This window comes from Eurosta solidaginis, chromosome 4 (genome assembly GCF_040869045.1).
Source record: "Eurosta solidaginis isolate ZX-2024a chromosome 4, ASM4086904v1, whole genome shotgun sequence".
In the NCBI taxonomy this organism is placed as follows: domain Eukaryota; kingdom Metazoa; phylum Arthropoda; class Insecta; order Diptera; family Tephritidae; genus Eurosta; species Eurosta solidaginis.
In genome coordinates this window covers 68,633,306-68,649,708 of record NC_090322.1, presented here as the reverse complement: position 1 = coordinate 68,649,708, position 16,403 = coordinate 68,633,306, and the positions used below count along the sequence as shown (strand labels likewise).

Sequence of the window (16,403 nt, the reverse complement as noted above, 5' to 3'; positions counted from 1 at the left end):
CTCAAGGTACGTCGCCGTTAAGTTGGTGGTGTAGAGACGGTTGAAGATTTTCCCGCTTTGCGTCCGGTCTGGCTCTGAACGCATTACTCATAAGGTAATACGTCAACCCTCGCGTGGCCTCCCTGCGTAGCATAGATAACCACGAGACCGTTGAAGGGCGACTACACAATCGGCTCCGGATAGCGGCCTTGAGGGGGGACTTTTTAGAATGGACACGACTAACACGAATCCGCCAAGGATGGGGTGCGGAAGAAGAGCGGTTTTGATGGAAATCCGTCAAATCAATCTTCAGCACTCTAAGGCGGCTTCCGCAAATTTGGTGCTCTGCCTTGAAAAAGGCGGAGTGGATATAATCCTTGTCCAGGAGCCGTGGCTGAGTAGTAACGGAAGTAAGATTTCTGGATTAAGGACTGGAAAATTCAACACCTTCGTGCATGGGGAGGCAAGTAGGCCTAGATCCTGAGTGCTTGTTAAAAAAGAGATTAAAGCTTTTATTCTCTCTAATTTCAGCAATGCTGACGTAACCACGGTCTGCCTCGAGCGAGGAAGTAATGAAACGTGGGTGGTCTCAGCGTACATGTCCCACGGGAACGTAGCGGGACCATCACCGGCGAAATCACCGCTGAAGCAAGGCGGAGAGGTGTTGGCGTGATCATCGGTGCCGATGCTAATGCCCATCATAGCATCTGGGGAATCTCGGATACCAACATTAGAGGTGAGTCTTTATTTACTTTTATTGTAGATTAGGGACTTTGTATATGTGATAGGGGGAATGACCCGACTTTTATTACTGCGGTAAGGGAGGAGGTCCTGGACCCCACCCTGGTTAGTAGAGAACTATAAGGTCGGATATCTGGCTGGAGTGTTCTCAACGAGCACTCCTTCTCTGATCACCGATATATTCAGTTCTCGGTGAACGAAGATCGTCCCGGTAAAATATCCTTTAGGAGCCCTAAAAGTACTAACGGGGACTTGTATTGTAGGAAGCTGGGAGAGCTATTGCCTGCGGGGCCTACCGTTAGTTCGGACCTGTCCGAATCTGAGATAGACGTTCTTGTGGAAAACGTCACCTCGGCAAGCAATAGCGCCTTTCAGCTGTCCTGCCCATTGCAAATTTACAGGGGGAAGGGCAAGCCGCCCTGGTGGTCGGATTCTTTTGACGACCTAAGAGCGTCCAGTCGGCGGCTCTTCAACAGAGCCAGGAGGAGTAAATTACCCTCGGACTGGGAGCTCTATAAGGTGAGTCTGGGGATTTATAAATGTGAAATAAGGATAGCTAAGCGAGATGCACGGCGAAGCTTCTGCGAAAACATAGAAGGCTGCAATGAATCCGCGAGGCTTAGAAAAATACTCTCTAGGAATCCCGCTCCTCTGGGGTATCTGCGAGATGATGGTGGGGACTGGTCGATGAGTAGCGAGGAGTCCCTAAAGCTTTTACTGGACAATCATTTTCTCGATGTCCCAGTTGCGCAGGGATCTTCGCCTGCATGGTCGGCGGTCGTTGGTCACTGCAGTGTATTCCAAGCGGAAGTTGCTGCGATTAAGGATGCGGTGGATGGAATGCTATCCAGTGCTACTAAAATTATGGAATTTAACATCTACTCTGATAGCCAAGCGGCTATCAAGGCCTTGAGCTGAACTACAGTGCAATCGAGGGTGGTCTGGGGTGCCTGACCTCGCTTGCGATTGCATCGAATTATTTTACAATTAAGATTATCTGGGTCCCGGGCAATAGTGATATCCCGGGTAACTGTCAAGCGAATCTCTTAGCCCGCATCGGTACAACTGAACCGGATGAAGATGGCTGTAGGGATTTCGGGATTCCGCTGGCCACCTGTGGATTGCTCCTCCATAGCTGGGCCTCGAGTCAGCTCAGCAAACGTTGGGCGGACACCACGTCTTGCAGGGTAGCAAGATCTTTCTGTCCGAAAGTGGATGGCAGGAGGTCTGCTGAAATAATTGGGTTCAATAAGGCTCATCTATCAATAGTCATTGGGGTTTTGACAGGACACTGTCCCATGGGTATCCATGCGGTACGTCTCAATATACTGGAAACTCCATCCTGATGCAGCTGTATGGAGGATGATGAGGTGGAATCACCAAATCACTTTATGCTTGATTGCTCAGCTTTTGCCTGAACTAGGCGAAAGTACTTCGGTCGCGACTCACTTGGATCTCCCGAGGATTTATCCAAAATTGAGATCGGTATCACTCGGAGCTTTATCGTTGCTACCCAACTATTCTCTAAGTAGCTAGATCTAAGTCACCGTTATTTTTGGTGTATGTGGCATCACAACGGACCTTCGTGTTGTGCAAGTGAGCTATCCTTATCAGGGCAGCTACCACACAACCTATCCTATCCTATCCTATTTAAAATAACTATGAAAGTAATTTAGTAGTATCCGTTAATATGAAATCCATCAAAATTAGACAAATTCGCAATATTTTTCAATCTGGTAGCTTGTTTTTGGTGAAAATGTCATTGTCCCCGCAAAAGTCAAGTGACTAACGCCACACTAAATGGAATTATCTCCATTTTTGTATCATGGTAGTGAGTGCGCAAATCGCATCAATATTTCAAAATAAATTGAATGTGTTTTTATTGCGTTTTGATATGGAACTCCTCAAGTATATTTACGTAAAAGTATTTTACAAACTACTTAAATTATCAAATAACTATTAGTTTTAGCTGTAAATGTGGATTTTGTCCTAATTTACAATTTTAAGTTTTTTTTTGATAATGAGTTTACAATTTAGAGAGTGCAGGCTGGTGACAAACAATATTTTGTATGTCACGTGTGCTAAAACATCGGTTTAACATGCATGAAATACATAACTACAAGGACAATTATGCGAAGGACGTAGTTTTTTAACATCTGAAAAGGAATTTAAATTCGCACTCACTCTCACCTGCACTTCCAAAGCATGATAAGCTACAATAAGACCTAAAAGAATCACAGTCGAAACAGATATTAAGGTTTTTAACGCCGTCGAGTAAAACGAAGCCTGAAATGGTTAAAAGATAAAATATATAATATTAATAAAATGTATCAATATTGATGATGTAGGTAAATAACTTAAGAGGCTTTGTACCATGTAAATAATTAAAATAATAATAATAGACGCAAAAAGGTTTTCCAGCGTCATGGTTGGAATAGTTCCACGCAATACTTCACATTGTTTAAAGCTTATTGATGAAATGAATTGGGATTTTTTGGTTAAAATAGATCGTTCGAAGAACTTAATTTTGAGTTCCTACTATTATGTATAAAAACGTACAATATATTCGTATATTTGCAAATTATTATAAGTTCTCTAGCTATCACGGGTGCGATAAAAAGGCGCATTCATCGCACGGCACGCTGCAAGGCAGAGATAGATTATCTCGACATCTCAGTATATAACTTTGGCAGACATAGGTCTCTGCATTATAAGAACGAGACATCTAAATCAGAAATTTTCAAATGGTGGGTCCCACAGGTCTATGACCTATTCCGACTATTTTTTAGTTTCTACGCATCGAAACTCCCTTTCTCACCAAAAACCATCCGCATAATTGTCTACTAAGACTACTGCATAATAATGGCAAAATCACGCCTGAAAAAACGAGAAACGCTGAGAAAACGAAAATGAAGTTCTACAAGTCAATTATCTTGGAGATTTGGAGAAGATACAGACATTGGCATAATCCAAAGAAACAATATCAAACAGCTGAGTTGGCTAGGGCACGTTATGCGAATGGATGAAGATAATCTTACCCAAAAGATATTCTTATCGGAGCGCACATATGGAAGCAGAGGAAGAGGGAGGCCCAAACCATTGGTACCAACAAGTGGACAACGATCTAGCTTCTTTGGGAATCTCTTTTTGTCGCTAGGTGTCTGGCGCGATTTGCTATGCGGTAAAAATGTTTGCGAGTGTTATGCGCTTAATAAGTACGTATCTACTTGGAGAAGCACAAAGAAACGTTAAGATCAACGTGAGAAACAATGCCTGTAAGGTGGTCCGACTTAAAAGATGCAACTGAAGAAAGTTGGAGGCCATGTGAACATCATTCGAACAATGACGCGAAAATATGCTTTGTACTCTTTTATCTACAATGAAGATTTAATTGTTCGAAGTAGTGGAATGTTGTTAGTTCATATTTGATTTGCATATTTCGTTACATTTACCTTTGTATAAACACCAGCACTACTTAATTCATTCTCTATAACCATAACGATTATGCCGAACATGCCCATTACCAACGCATAATCACTGATTCGTTTCCTTTTTTCGAATAAAGCTTTTCGTTTGCCAAGCCTGTATCCTACATTTGGTTTGTGCTTTGCTGAGATCGTTGAAGGTTTCCGCGATGTATTACCGCCAGTGAGGGCACGCTCCTCCATATACCTGAAACATAAAATAAAAATAGACAGAAATCATACAAAAACGAAAAATGGTCTTAATACAATACAAGCATTATATTGTGGCGAATATTAGCATCACTATGATGTTAGTAAATAATCACAACAACAAAAAAAAGCAAGCAGCCACACTTATTTACAAAGCAACGAAGAATATTCCACGCACATAATAACCAACTCGAAGCGCAGAGACTATTTTACAAACACATATGTATGTAGTCATCAGCTTAGAGCAGAAGTTATTACTCACACATACATACGCATATAGCTAAATAACCCAGTCTGAGATACAACTGTTCCAGAAGGCATGTTCGTTAAAAGTCTAGACCTTTGGAGATATATGTGAACGAGGTAAGAGAGTGCATAAAAGCAGCGCAAGCTGAGGAACAATGAATCAGTTTGATTTAAACACGATATTAGTGAAGTATATTTGTTAGTGTAAAGTACTGCTCCCAAAGTAGCCTAAATAAAGACCATTTTGCAATACTGAATATTGGAGTAATTTATTCGACAGTTCAGCGATTCGAACGTTAACAGAAGGTGCAAAATAATCGGAATCCCCAAGATTCGTTACAATACTATGTTGCGTGAAGATACGTAAAGACATTGAGAATAACCAACGACGAAGGAGAATGCCATACTGGCGATAGCTTAATCAGCAAATTACCTTTCTGAATGTAATAAAAAGTATTATTGGCACGGCTAGAGCTAAACAAGTGCGAAATCGTAGTAGTTCTTATTTAAGAAAACCATCAAAATAATACAAAAACTAAAAAACCTTCAAAAAAAAAAAGGCTGAAAGCAATTGACCAAGTAGGAATCGAGTAAATTTAGAGATGTCAATTTGATGAACGGGCCCCAGAAAAAAATAATAATTTGAAATATTTAATGCAATATTTGGAAAAAGTATATACGAATTTGTATAAATAGATCGTCCGATGAAGACGATAGTAATAGTGAGTTGGATTATTAAAGATGCTGCATACAATAAAAAAATTAAAAAACTTCTTTGGTGACATACTTTTCAGAATAGATCCTTTTTTTCACCCAACTCGTTAATTTTGTAAGTTTGCCATATTTCCATCTACCTGTTCGCCTCTTTCTCCTCGAATAATATTCAGATAACTATAAATATCTTTACAAAAAGTAGTTGAAGCTACATGAAATGTCTTGATCAGTATTTCCAGAGTAGTAGCAGCAGCGAAAAATATGCTCTGCTACTACACCTGAACACGAACAGAGCATAGAGCAGAGCCGGAGCATACAAAATTGATATCATTTCATATGCTCTGCTTCGACCCACGTCGGGTTCCAAACGAAGTGCTATTTGTAGTGGAGCAAGAGCAAAAAAAAATTGCTATTTGGTCTGTTGAACATTGTTATGCAAACGGTGGTGGGGGTAAAACCCTCCGAGTGCATTTCTGCCAGCCCAACCTAGCACAACTGTGTCACATAGGTACTCATCAGACGGGAATATATTGAAAATAACGTCTTAGAAATGCAGGCTATTGTTACAATTTTAAGAACGTTTAATATAGGGCCAAAATTGTTATTTAACAAGTAAGGGCGTCTAAGTACGGGTGTAACCGAACATTATATACTCAGCGTGAGTTTCAATTTCAGTTCAATTCAGATAAATTACTTTTTCGAATTTTGTTACAAGGGATTTATTTTTTTGAGGCTCTAGAAATGTTGTGTTATGCTTGATCGGAATAGGGGCGTGGTACCGCCCATTAAAAAAAGTCTCCAAATTTCCTCTTACAATAAAACTTGGTAAGTGAAATATCATTGATACAAAACAATTTTTCGCTTAGATATAGCTTATTATTCTAGTCTACGACCCTTTTAAACATCCTTTATCTATATATTAATACGCTAACAAAATTTCCATACAATAAATTGACAGGCTGTTTCGCATACTTAACATACGTAAAATCATATAAAAGTTATATGAATCGATTCGTATTGATCAGCCGCAGTGCATAGGCCTATTTTTGTTAACAAATATTACTCTATTTGTTTATAAATTCGAACAATTCATACAAATATCGAAATTCATTTTCGTGCACAAGCGCGCCATCTTTGGGAACAATTATCTAAGTGTTCTAATGCGAATTTCAAAGACCTAAACCTTTATGTATCCCCGCTTAATTCGAAAGCAAAAATGTTTCACCTACATACAAATGTGGTTTCCCATAGTTGCCACTTACCTATAATAGTCTCTACCAAAATCCTAAAAAATTGTTCCAAAATAATTTGCAGCGTACCAAAAATCTTAAATAGAATTAATTTTTGACCGGCCCATTTTTTGTGGCAACTTTCACTTACACGTAAATACATAAGTCTTTATTTAACAGATTCTTTGTTTTTTATTTTAGTTGTTTTCAAAAAAACATGAAATCACAAATAATGAGTTAACTTTTGTTGAAACTAACTAAATTCATTTATAACAATTAATGGCAAATTTGCCCGAAAATGTTTTTGAATTTGCAGATTTAATCCTCATTTTAAATAAAGTACGTCCTATACTGAACAAAAAACAAAAAATTACAAAAATATAACATTCAATTTTTTATATTGTCTTTTATGCTAATTTATTTTATTTCTTATTTTACTTTATTATATATTCTTTTATTTCAACTTAGTTTATTATTATTTAAATGCAACTTGACTGAATCGGAAAATTTCACGTTGTATATTAAACGAAAAAAAAAACGTCCCTTGATTTTAGGTGAAAACGGCAACCGGCATCATGGCGGCCGTATTTCATAGGCAGTATATTACCCACTATCTATATATTAATACGCTAACAAAATTTCCATACAATCAATTGACAGGCTGTTTCGCATACTTAGCATACGTAAAATCATATAAAACTTATATGAATAGATTCGTATTGATCAGCCGCAGTGCATAGGCCTATTTTTGTTAACAAATATTACTCTATTTGTTTATAATTAAAAAAAAATTTTTTGTAAATGCGAACAATTCATACAAATATCGAAATTCATTTTCGTGCCCAAGCGCGCCATCTTTGGGAACAATTATCTAAGTGTTCTAATGCGAATTTCAACGACATAAACCTTTATGTATCCCCGCTAAATTCGAAAGCACAAATGTTTCACCTAGATACAAATATGGTTTCCCGTTGTTGCCACTTACCTATAATAGCTTCTACCAAAATCCTAAAAAATTGTTCCAAAATAATTTGTAGCGTACCAAAAAATCTTAAATAGAATTAATTTTTGACCGGCCAATTTTTTGTGGCAAATTTCACTTACACGTAAATAAATAAGTCTTTATTTAACAGATCCTTTGTTTTTTATTTTAGTTGTTTTCAAAAAAACATGAAATAACAAATAATGAGTTAACTTTTGTTGAAACTAACTAAATTTATTTATAACAATTAGTGGCAAATTTGCCCGAAAATGTTTTTGCATTTGCAGATTTAATCCTCATTTTAAATAAAGTACGTCTTATACTGAACAAAAAACAAAAAAGTTACAAAAATATAACATTAAATTTTTTATATTGTCTTTTATGCTAATTTATGTTATTTCTTATTTTACTTTATTATATATTTTTTTATTTCAACTTAGTTTATTATTGATTTTTAATAATCGGGGATTGCCCATATTGCTTTTTTAAATGTATGAAAACATTTATTTGAAGCAATTTTTTTAATTTTATAATTTATTTAATAATTTGGGAAAAATTTAAACAACGTGACATCAGGACGGACAAGGCGACAGCTGTTTCGATTATACCTTGTAAATCTCTTCAAAGCCTTTTCTCCCGGGAGTGGGAGTCGAACTCGCACTCCTACGATAGTTGAATAGTTTATTATTACTTAAATGCATCTTGATGAATCGGAAAATTTCACGTTGTATATTTAACGAAAAAAAAACGTCCCTTGATTTTAGGTGAAAACGGCAACCGGCATCATGGCGGCCGTATTGCATAGGCATTATATTACCCACTATATTTATTATTAGGCTAACTTTGTTGGATTATATATCCATTAATCGGATGCTTAGATCCCATAACCCTAATTTGTTTATGTCGCTTAAAGTTATGAAATCAATTGTATTTTAGTGAATATGTTTGCATGAATAATTTCAATGTTTTTGTTTGTTTTTCTTTTCTTTCTAATTTATTCTGCTTTGTTATATCTTGGTATTATATTGTTCACAGACGATATTTTATGGTAGATATGGTCATATATATTCATGAAATGGAGTTTTTACAAATTTAATTCAAATTAATTACCTACATAGATCTCAATGGGAATCCCAACATTAAATATCCGAACATTAGAATCTTGATATTTCCACAATGATCACATTAAAACCCGGAAAAAAGTCTAAGTGCACTTATTGCGTTTTTATATGGAACTGTTTGTTCACTTAATTTTTTCGCAATTTAAGTACTTTATTTTTATCTTTAATTAAACATTTTTTTAGTAAACTCTGCCTTCTTTCTCATTACATTATTTTTTTTATATTTTTATTTTATTTTTTATGAAAGTATTCTCTATTCTACTCGAAATTTTTGTTTTGTGTCACACTTACATATTAGATATGTATTTATACAAAATTAAATGGGTGGCGTGAAATAGGTTAAATTCCTTTAGCAAATTTATTCGTTTTTTTCTAAAAGTTCATGTTTTTTGAATTATGACACTATTGAAGTAAATGGACGATATATGTATATTAGGGCGGGTCGATTTAAAAATCGCTCATTGCTCTGTGAAAATCGAATTCTATGGATTAAAATAAGAAACTTTGCCGAAGGAACCATACCTGTAAAACTAATTCTGATGCCCCCCCCCCCCCCCCCCAATTTGGGTCGAACTTTTGGGTAGGGGCAAATTTTGAAAAATCCCACTTTGACCCAAATTTGGGGGGGGGCATCAGAATTCGTTTTAGAGGTATGGTTCCTTCGGCAAAGTTTCTTATTTTGATCCCTAGAATATGATTTTCACAGAGCAATGGGCGATTTTTTTGCCTCCCCACAAATCGACCCGCCCTAATGTATATGGGTGATATAGGCCTACTGGGGAACCGAGCTCCCAAAACTAACTTCGGTAGCGCGCCAACGGGGACCTTCCGGGTGGTGTGGAAAAACCTATTTTTCAATTCAATTTCAAGTAATTTCACCATAATTCTATGTCAATTTCATTTGATTTTACATAATTTTTATATTTTTGTTTAAGGAGCTCCATACCAAAACGTTATAATTATATGTGAAAAGTTTGTAGAAAATTTAAGAAAATACAATCAAAAACTACAAAGTCTTAGATCAAATTCAAAGTTTTAAAGAAGAAGTTAAGTAAGTTAGACCAGTTTGCTATATTTCCAACACTTGATGCATAGACTGAGTTGAAAAAAATACACGTTGGTCGAATTTCGACCACAGGCGATACTAGTATATATAAAAGTAGGCGTGGTCTTTCCGATCCCGTCCATTTTTACTAGAAATATTTTCAGCTATAAGGAAAATATGTGCACCCAATCTTATTACGAACCGTTAATTTTTCTTCAAGTTATGGCTCGCGAAACATAGAAAATTGGTTGGTGAAAATGGGGCGGTGCTACGCGCATATTCAAAAATTTTAATTTTTGCTCTTCTTGTTATAGTTCCACTTGCTATAAAGCTCTTTTTTGCAAAGATATATCTTATTTTATTAATCCCCGACCCTTTTAAAAATCTTTTATATAAAAGGCAAACAACATCAACGTTTTAGAAACAAGTTTTTTCATTTAGAAGAAATTTTTTCTAAGCGGGGTCGGCTCCCGGCGGTGTTTAGGAAGCACTCCGAGTGTATTTCTGCCATGAGAAGCTCTCAGTGAAAATTATCTGCCTTCCAGATGCCGTTCGGAGTCGGCATAAAACAAGTAGGTCCCGTCCGCCAATTTGTAGGAAGACTAATGAGGAGCACGGCGCAAATTGGAAGAGAAGATCTGCTTAAAATCTCTTCGGAGGTTATCGCGCATTATATTTATCAGGCATGCTTAACCGACGAACCGATATCATTTCGTTACGATAATTAACGTTAATAAACGAAACGAAGTCATTTCGTTAAGATCGTAGAATTAACGTAGAATTAACTCGAAATGACTTCGTTTCGTTTATTAACGTTGATTATCGTAACGAAATGATATCGGTTCGTTGGTTAAGCATGCCTGATATTTATTAAGTTTTTTTATCTCAATATTTGCTCAATTGTCGTGTGCAAAGCACGCTGAGTATAAAAATTGCACCACTACCAATGCCAACCACTTATTTAAACTACGGCAATGTTTACAATCAATACTACACTAGGAAGGAAACATGTGTTAATGTTATTGAGTTGAGAAAATCTCAGGCCTCATGCAAATGAACTCAGATTTAATCTAGCGAGCAAATGAACGAAGAGTGCGTACATATGCAATTGTTTTGTTGGAAGTATAACGCGAGATACAGCAAAAATGAGTAAACATGTAATTTTCTTTGCTGATATTCAAAGTGTTTACAAAAACAGACGAGAATATTCAAGATAGAGTATTTATTTGTTTTGTTGGTTGCAGCAATTTTGTGTACTGCTTTCTTAGTAAAAAAGAGAAGGAAAGAGAAGGCCATAAAATAAAATAATAAATAAATAATATAAAATAAAATGATATATAATAAAGGAAAGAGAAGAAAAGGCAAGTAAAGGAAAGAAAAGGAAAAGAAAGGGGAGGTAGGGAAGGGAAAATGAAACCAAAGTAAAGGCAATAAAAGGAAAGGAAAGTAAAGTAAAGGAAAGGAGACGGGAGGAGAGAAACAAAAAAAAAGGAAAGGAGATAGGAGATAAAATAAAATAAAGGAAAAAGGAAAGGAAAAGAAAAATAAGGGGAAGGAAAGAGGAGATAAAATAAGGAGGAGATAAAAAAAAATAAAATCGTATAAAATAAAATGAAATAAAATAAAATAAAGGGAAGAGAAGAAAAGGAATAGAAAGGAGTGGGAGGGAAAGGAATCGCTTCCCAAGGTAGTCGGTTTTATGTACCGGAGCGACTCGGGATTTTTCCCGACCAAGGACTGTCATTTCAGTGTGACCCCATTTAATTTGTTTCGTCCCTCCCACAAATTGTCATCCTCCCAGTAGCTCTTTGCAGCAGGACTGCTCCATACTCTCTTACTCCGGGAAGGCATCGAATCCAATCCGGGTCCGTTTCCTGACCCCGGTCCTGAGAAATAGTTTTGCTGCATCTGCCGGAAAAGAATCTTTTTAGGACGGTCATACTCTGTTCAGTGTGTCTCGTGCAAGAGATGGTTGCATCGGACAGGTTGTTCTGGGCTTGATCCCAAAACCCGACGTCCTCGTAACTTTTATAAATCTTTTGTGGCTCCTTGCTGTTCACGCCCAAGGGCGTCCCGTAGTCTACGCTTAAGCGCCCCCCACTACCTTCCAGCAGCCCCGCTGCTCAGCAAGCCACAACAAGTACCCGCTGCTGCTCGTTGGTAGCAATGCTGAGCATCAGCCCCTGCCCCCGTCTTCTCCCCCCTCTTTTCCGGCAGCAATCGTGCAGGCCAGGGAAACAGACCTTTAGTCCCTACCCCCGTTTGCACCGTCTGCCCAGCACAGAATATATAGGTTTGCGACATCCGCCGAATACAGCTCCTGCCTTGGGTGGTGCCACTTTCCTAGATGTTCTGGTCTCCGCGACGGTAACCCCCCACGGGTTTCATCGCGCCATGTTGCCAGGTCGAAACCCCAAATCATCCGGGTACCCCAATGCTTGCCCAAGGACGCCCAGTCCCAGGGCCACAACAGCAATTGCGTCCTGGCCTTCCACAACCCAGGCGTAGTCACCCGTCACTTACCCCCAGAGTGGCGGCGTCTCCCCTTATGCACTTCAGAACTCTGCAGTTAAACTGTAATGGACTAACTGTGAAGTTTACGGAGATAGTCGATTTCATGAAGCGGCACAACATCCGCATTGCTGCGATTCAAGAGACTAAACTCACAGCAAGATCTGCATTGCAGACCTGCTCTGGGTATAATGTCCACAGGAAACACCGCGATAGCGGAAATGGAGGCGGCCTCGCGTTTATCATACACCACTCTGTGCAATATTATATATTTGATCCTGGCATCGACCGCAGGGACAATGTCTTAGAACGTCAAGGCCTATCTGTCCGGTCAGGCGATGCAAACCTAGAAATCATCAACATCTACATCCCTACTGCCACCTGTTGCCCCAGTGGATACCGCCCTAATATCAGGGCCTTACTCACTGGCAACAATCGCAATATCTTAGGCGATTTCAGTGCCCATCATGATCTATGGCATTCAAACTTGCGGGCGGACAGTAGGGGTGAGATGTTGGCGGATCAAATAGAAGAAACGACGTTCTGCACAATAAACGGAGACGCCCCCACACGTATGGTAGGAAGCTGTCACAGCTCGCCAGATATCTCAATCGTGAGCGCAGAACTCGTAAACTGCGTCAACTGGCAGCCGATGGTAACATTGGCATCCGACCACCTGCCCATACTTATTTCGCTCGAGCGTACCGCCGACTTCATCGTCACTGAGAAACGCACTCTCATAAACTTCAAAAAAGGAAAGTGGGAAGAATATAAATCCTTTACAGACAACCGCTTTGCTGCCCTCCCTATCCCGACTGATGCCCGCCAAGGGGAGCGTGCCTTCCGTAAGGTCATTGAATCCGCCTCGGCACGTTTCATTCCCGCCGGGAGAATTCCCGAAATCCGGCCCCACTTCCCGGCGGAGGCCGCAAACTTAGCGAGAGAACGTGACCTTATAAGACAGGTTGATCCAGGCGACCCCCAAATAAGGAATATAAACCAACGCATCAGATTGCTTGTGGATGAAAAAGCGGGCGAAATGGGAGGAGCACCTAAGAGGTTGTAACCTCTCTACCGGTGTGGGTAAACTTTGGTCCACCGTAAAGTCCCTATCGAATCCGACTAAGCACAAAGACAAAGTTTCCATCGCCTTTGGCGACAAAGTGCTGTCGGATGCGAAAAAATACGCGAGCGCTTTCTGCCGACAATATATAATGCATCCTACGGTCGACAAAGATAGACGGAGAGCCAATAGACACGCACATAAACACAAATTCAGCACGTCACCAATCACCACCACCGCTAAAGAGCTTGAGAACGCCATTGGTCGTGCTAAACCATCAAAAGCAGTGGGCCCAGACGGCATAGCCATGCCGATGCTTAAAAGCCTAGGGAAAGAGGGTTTCAAATATTTAGCGCATGTCTTCAATCTGTCTCTTTCCACCTTTGTCATACCCGAGAAATGGAAAATGGCCAAGGTGGTCCCGCTACTAAAGCCTGGGAAACCAGCTAACATAGGGGAGTCGTATCGTCCGTTATCTCTCCTATCGCCAGTGGCAAAGACGCTTGAAGCCATTTTGCTCCCTTATTTCCAAGCAAATTTGCAGCTAGCCCCTCATCAGCATGGCTTCAGAAAACTTCATAGCATTACCACCGCGCTAAATGCCATTAGCACCCAGATAAATTGCGGTTTAAATCAATACCCCCACCATAGAACAGTACTCGTAGCGCTAGACCTATCAAAATCTTTTGATACGGTCAACCATGGCTCGTTACTGCAAGACCTGGAAGGGTCTACCTTTCCCCCATGTCCTAAAAGGTGGACCGCAAATTATCTGGGTGGTCGGCAGGCATCGGTGCAATTTAGAAACTAAACATCAAAACCAAGGAGAATTAAACAAGGGGTGCCACAGGGTGGTGTCCTATCCCCACTTTTGTTTAATTTCTAGATATCTAAGCTACCTTCACCACCGGAAGGAGTCACAATCGTTTCCTACGCCGATGACTGCACAATAATGGCCACAGGCCCAGGCCCAAAAATCGATGCGCTATGCAATAAAATAAACGGCTACCTCCCTGATCTCTCCAGTTTTTTCGCCTCGCGAAACCTGGCATTATCACCGACTAAATCTTTCGCGACCTTATTTACAACATGGACGTCCCAAATGTCGACCATTTTGAACATCCACGTCGATGGCACTACGCTACCGACTGTCCTACACCCCAAAACCTTGTGTGTGACGTTTGATCAGGATCTACATTTTGGTGAGCACGCAGCCGAAATTGTTCCGAGAATTCAGAGCCGTAACAAAATCCTCAAATCCCTCGCTGGCAGTACCTGGGGAAAAGATAAAGAAACGCTCATGACTACATACAAAGCAATTAGCCAGCCGATTACGTGCTACGCGTCACCCATATGGTCGCCAAGCCTAAAAATTACCCATTGGAAGAAACTACAGGCCTGCCAAAATACTGCTCTCAGAATCGCCACGGGCTGTCTTCTTATGTCCCCAGAACACCATCTGCATAATGAGGCGAGAATACTCCCCATCAGGGAGAGAAATGAGATGCTGACCAAACAGTTCCTGTGGAATACCCAGAAAGCTGGGCATCCCAACAGACATCTGATTGATGAACCAGCACCGCCTAGGGGCTTAAGGAGTCATCTCCGTAAGCATTTTGAGGAAATACGGCACCTGAGAACCCAGCCGTATGAAGTGAAAAAATACAAGCAGGTCCTTGGTGAACTCCACAAACAGGCGTCGGACCTTTATGCCGGGAATTGCCCGGTGAATCCAGTACTTAAAGAAAATTATCCAAAACTCGCGGAAGAGGAACGCATACTCCCCAGGGAAACGCGTGTCACTCTTGCTCAACTTCATTCTGGATACTGTAACAGGTTAAACTCTTACCTATCCAGAATCAACCCTGACATACAAAATGTATGCCCCGCTTGCAATGTGTCCCCACATGACACCAACCATCTCTTTAATTGTAAAGTGGAACCAACGCCTCTAACACCCGTTTCCTTATGGTCCACCCCTGTTGAAACGGCAAGTTTCCTTGGACTCCCGTTAGAGGATATTGATGACAATTTGTGGTCGCGGCTATTAGGTGGGGCGAGCATTGCTATAACAACAACAACAACAGGGAAAGGAATGGAAGGCAAACAAAAGTAATGGCAACGAAAGGAAAGGAGGGGGTTATTGTGGGTGTTTCCTATAAATACATTTTTTCGCAAGATATTCCCGGGCGATACAAAAGTTAAAAGCCTTCATTATTTAGTTGCATTTAGTAAGAAATATTAAAAAAAAATTGTTTTCCTTTTCATTCGACGTTAATTACTAGACACTGACAGAAAACTCACTGTCTGCGGTCTTCATGTAACTGAGTCACTTGTGTGCACTGTTACAGTATACTTTTTCTAGATTTATTTAGCTGATTAAATACATGCTATTTTTAATATTTGCTAAAAAGTAATAAATCATTCAGTGGCGTAGTGAGGTTTTCGTGCGCCCGGGGCAAAATCGTTTTTTGGCGGGTTAGTAAAAAGCTTTGTACAAGACACAAAAGTACTTTCCTGGCAAAAAATTTAAGTGCGATATTTTAAATTTGAATACAACTGTAACGAAGTAACACAGTACGGGGATACGCGTGGTGAAACAAGGTGCACGGATTGTTTATATCCTACGGTAAAATATGCAAGACTGCGAGACAGTTATATATGCTTCCGTAAAAGCGTAAATTTACATATAAAATAAGGAAATACGACAAAAGATATGTCAAACAATTGCTCATGTTTCAGAGAAATACTATTTAAGCAGGGCTGTATTTTAATTTTTCACAAAGCAATTCCGATAAATCACAATTCCGCTAGTAAATAAATGCTGCACAACTACAACATCAATCCAAGCAGATGATACAACAAACAGTTACATAGACGGCATTTCACACACATATATACATCAACAAAGACCGCATATGCCATTACATCAATGGGCGCCAAAATTCAAACTGTGGCTGTGTGAGTAAAACTAAAATCATCTTATTGGCAGTGGTTTAGTTGTTGATGAAAAATCAATGAGGTATGATGTATGCAGGCATGTTTTTTAACACACAAAAAGTAATTCGTAAATATGCTATACAAATACTACTTTATTG

General features: G+C 39.5%; 1 protein-coding gene across 8 annotated transcripts in view; it reads right to left on the bottom strand.

Moving 5' to 3' along the window:
* The window catches only part of SK (small conductance calcium-activated potassium channel), a 591,679-nt gene that overhangs the window by 313,454 nt on the left and 261,822 nt on the right, over nucleotides 1-16,403 (bottom strand). For 7 of the 8 annotated variants that reach the window (XR_010952625.1, XR_010952626.1, XM_067782017.1 and 4 more), the window contains exons 5-6: nucleotides 4,173-4,392; nucleotides 2,905-3,006 (exon numbers count right to left, since the gene is read on the bottom strand). Coding sequence is in view for 6 of the 8 variants with exons in the window: in XM_067782017.1 (XP_067638118.1) it covers nucleotides 2,905-3,006; nucleotides 4,173-4,392 (322 nt within the window). In the remaining 2 variants the exon portion in view is untranslated. The remainder of the gene's footprint in view (nucleotides 1-2,904; nucleotides 3,007-4,172; nucleotides 4,393-16,403) is intronic. The other variant, XM_067782023.1, reaches the window with a different exon arrangement.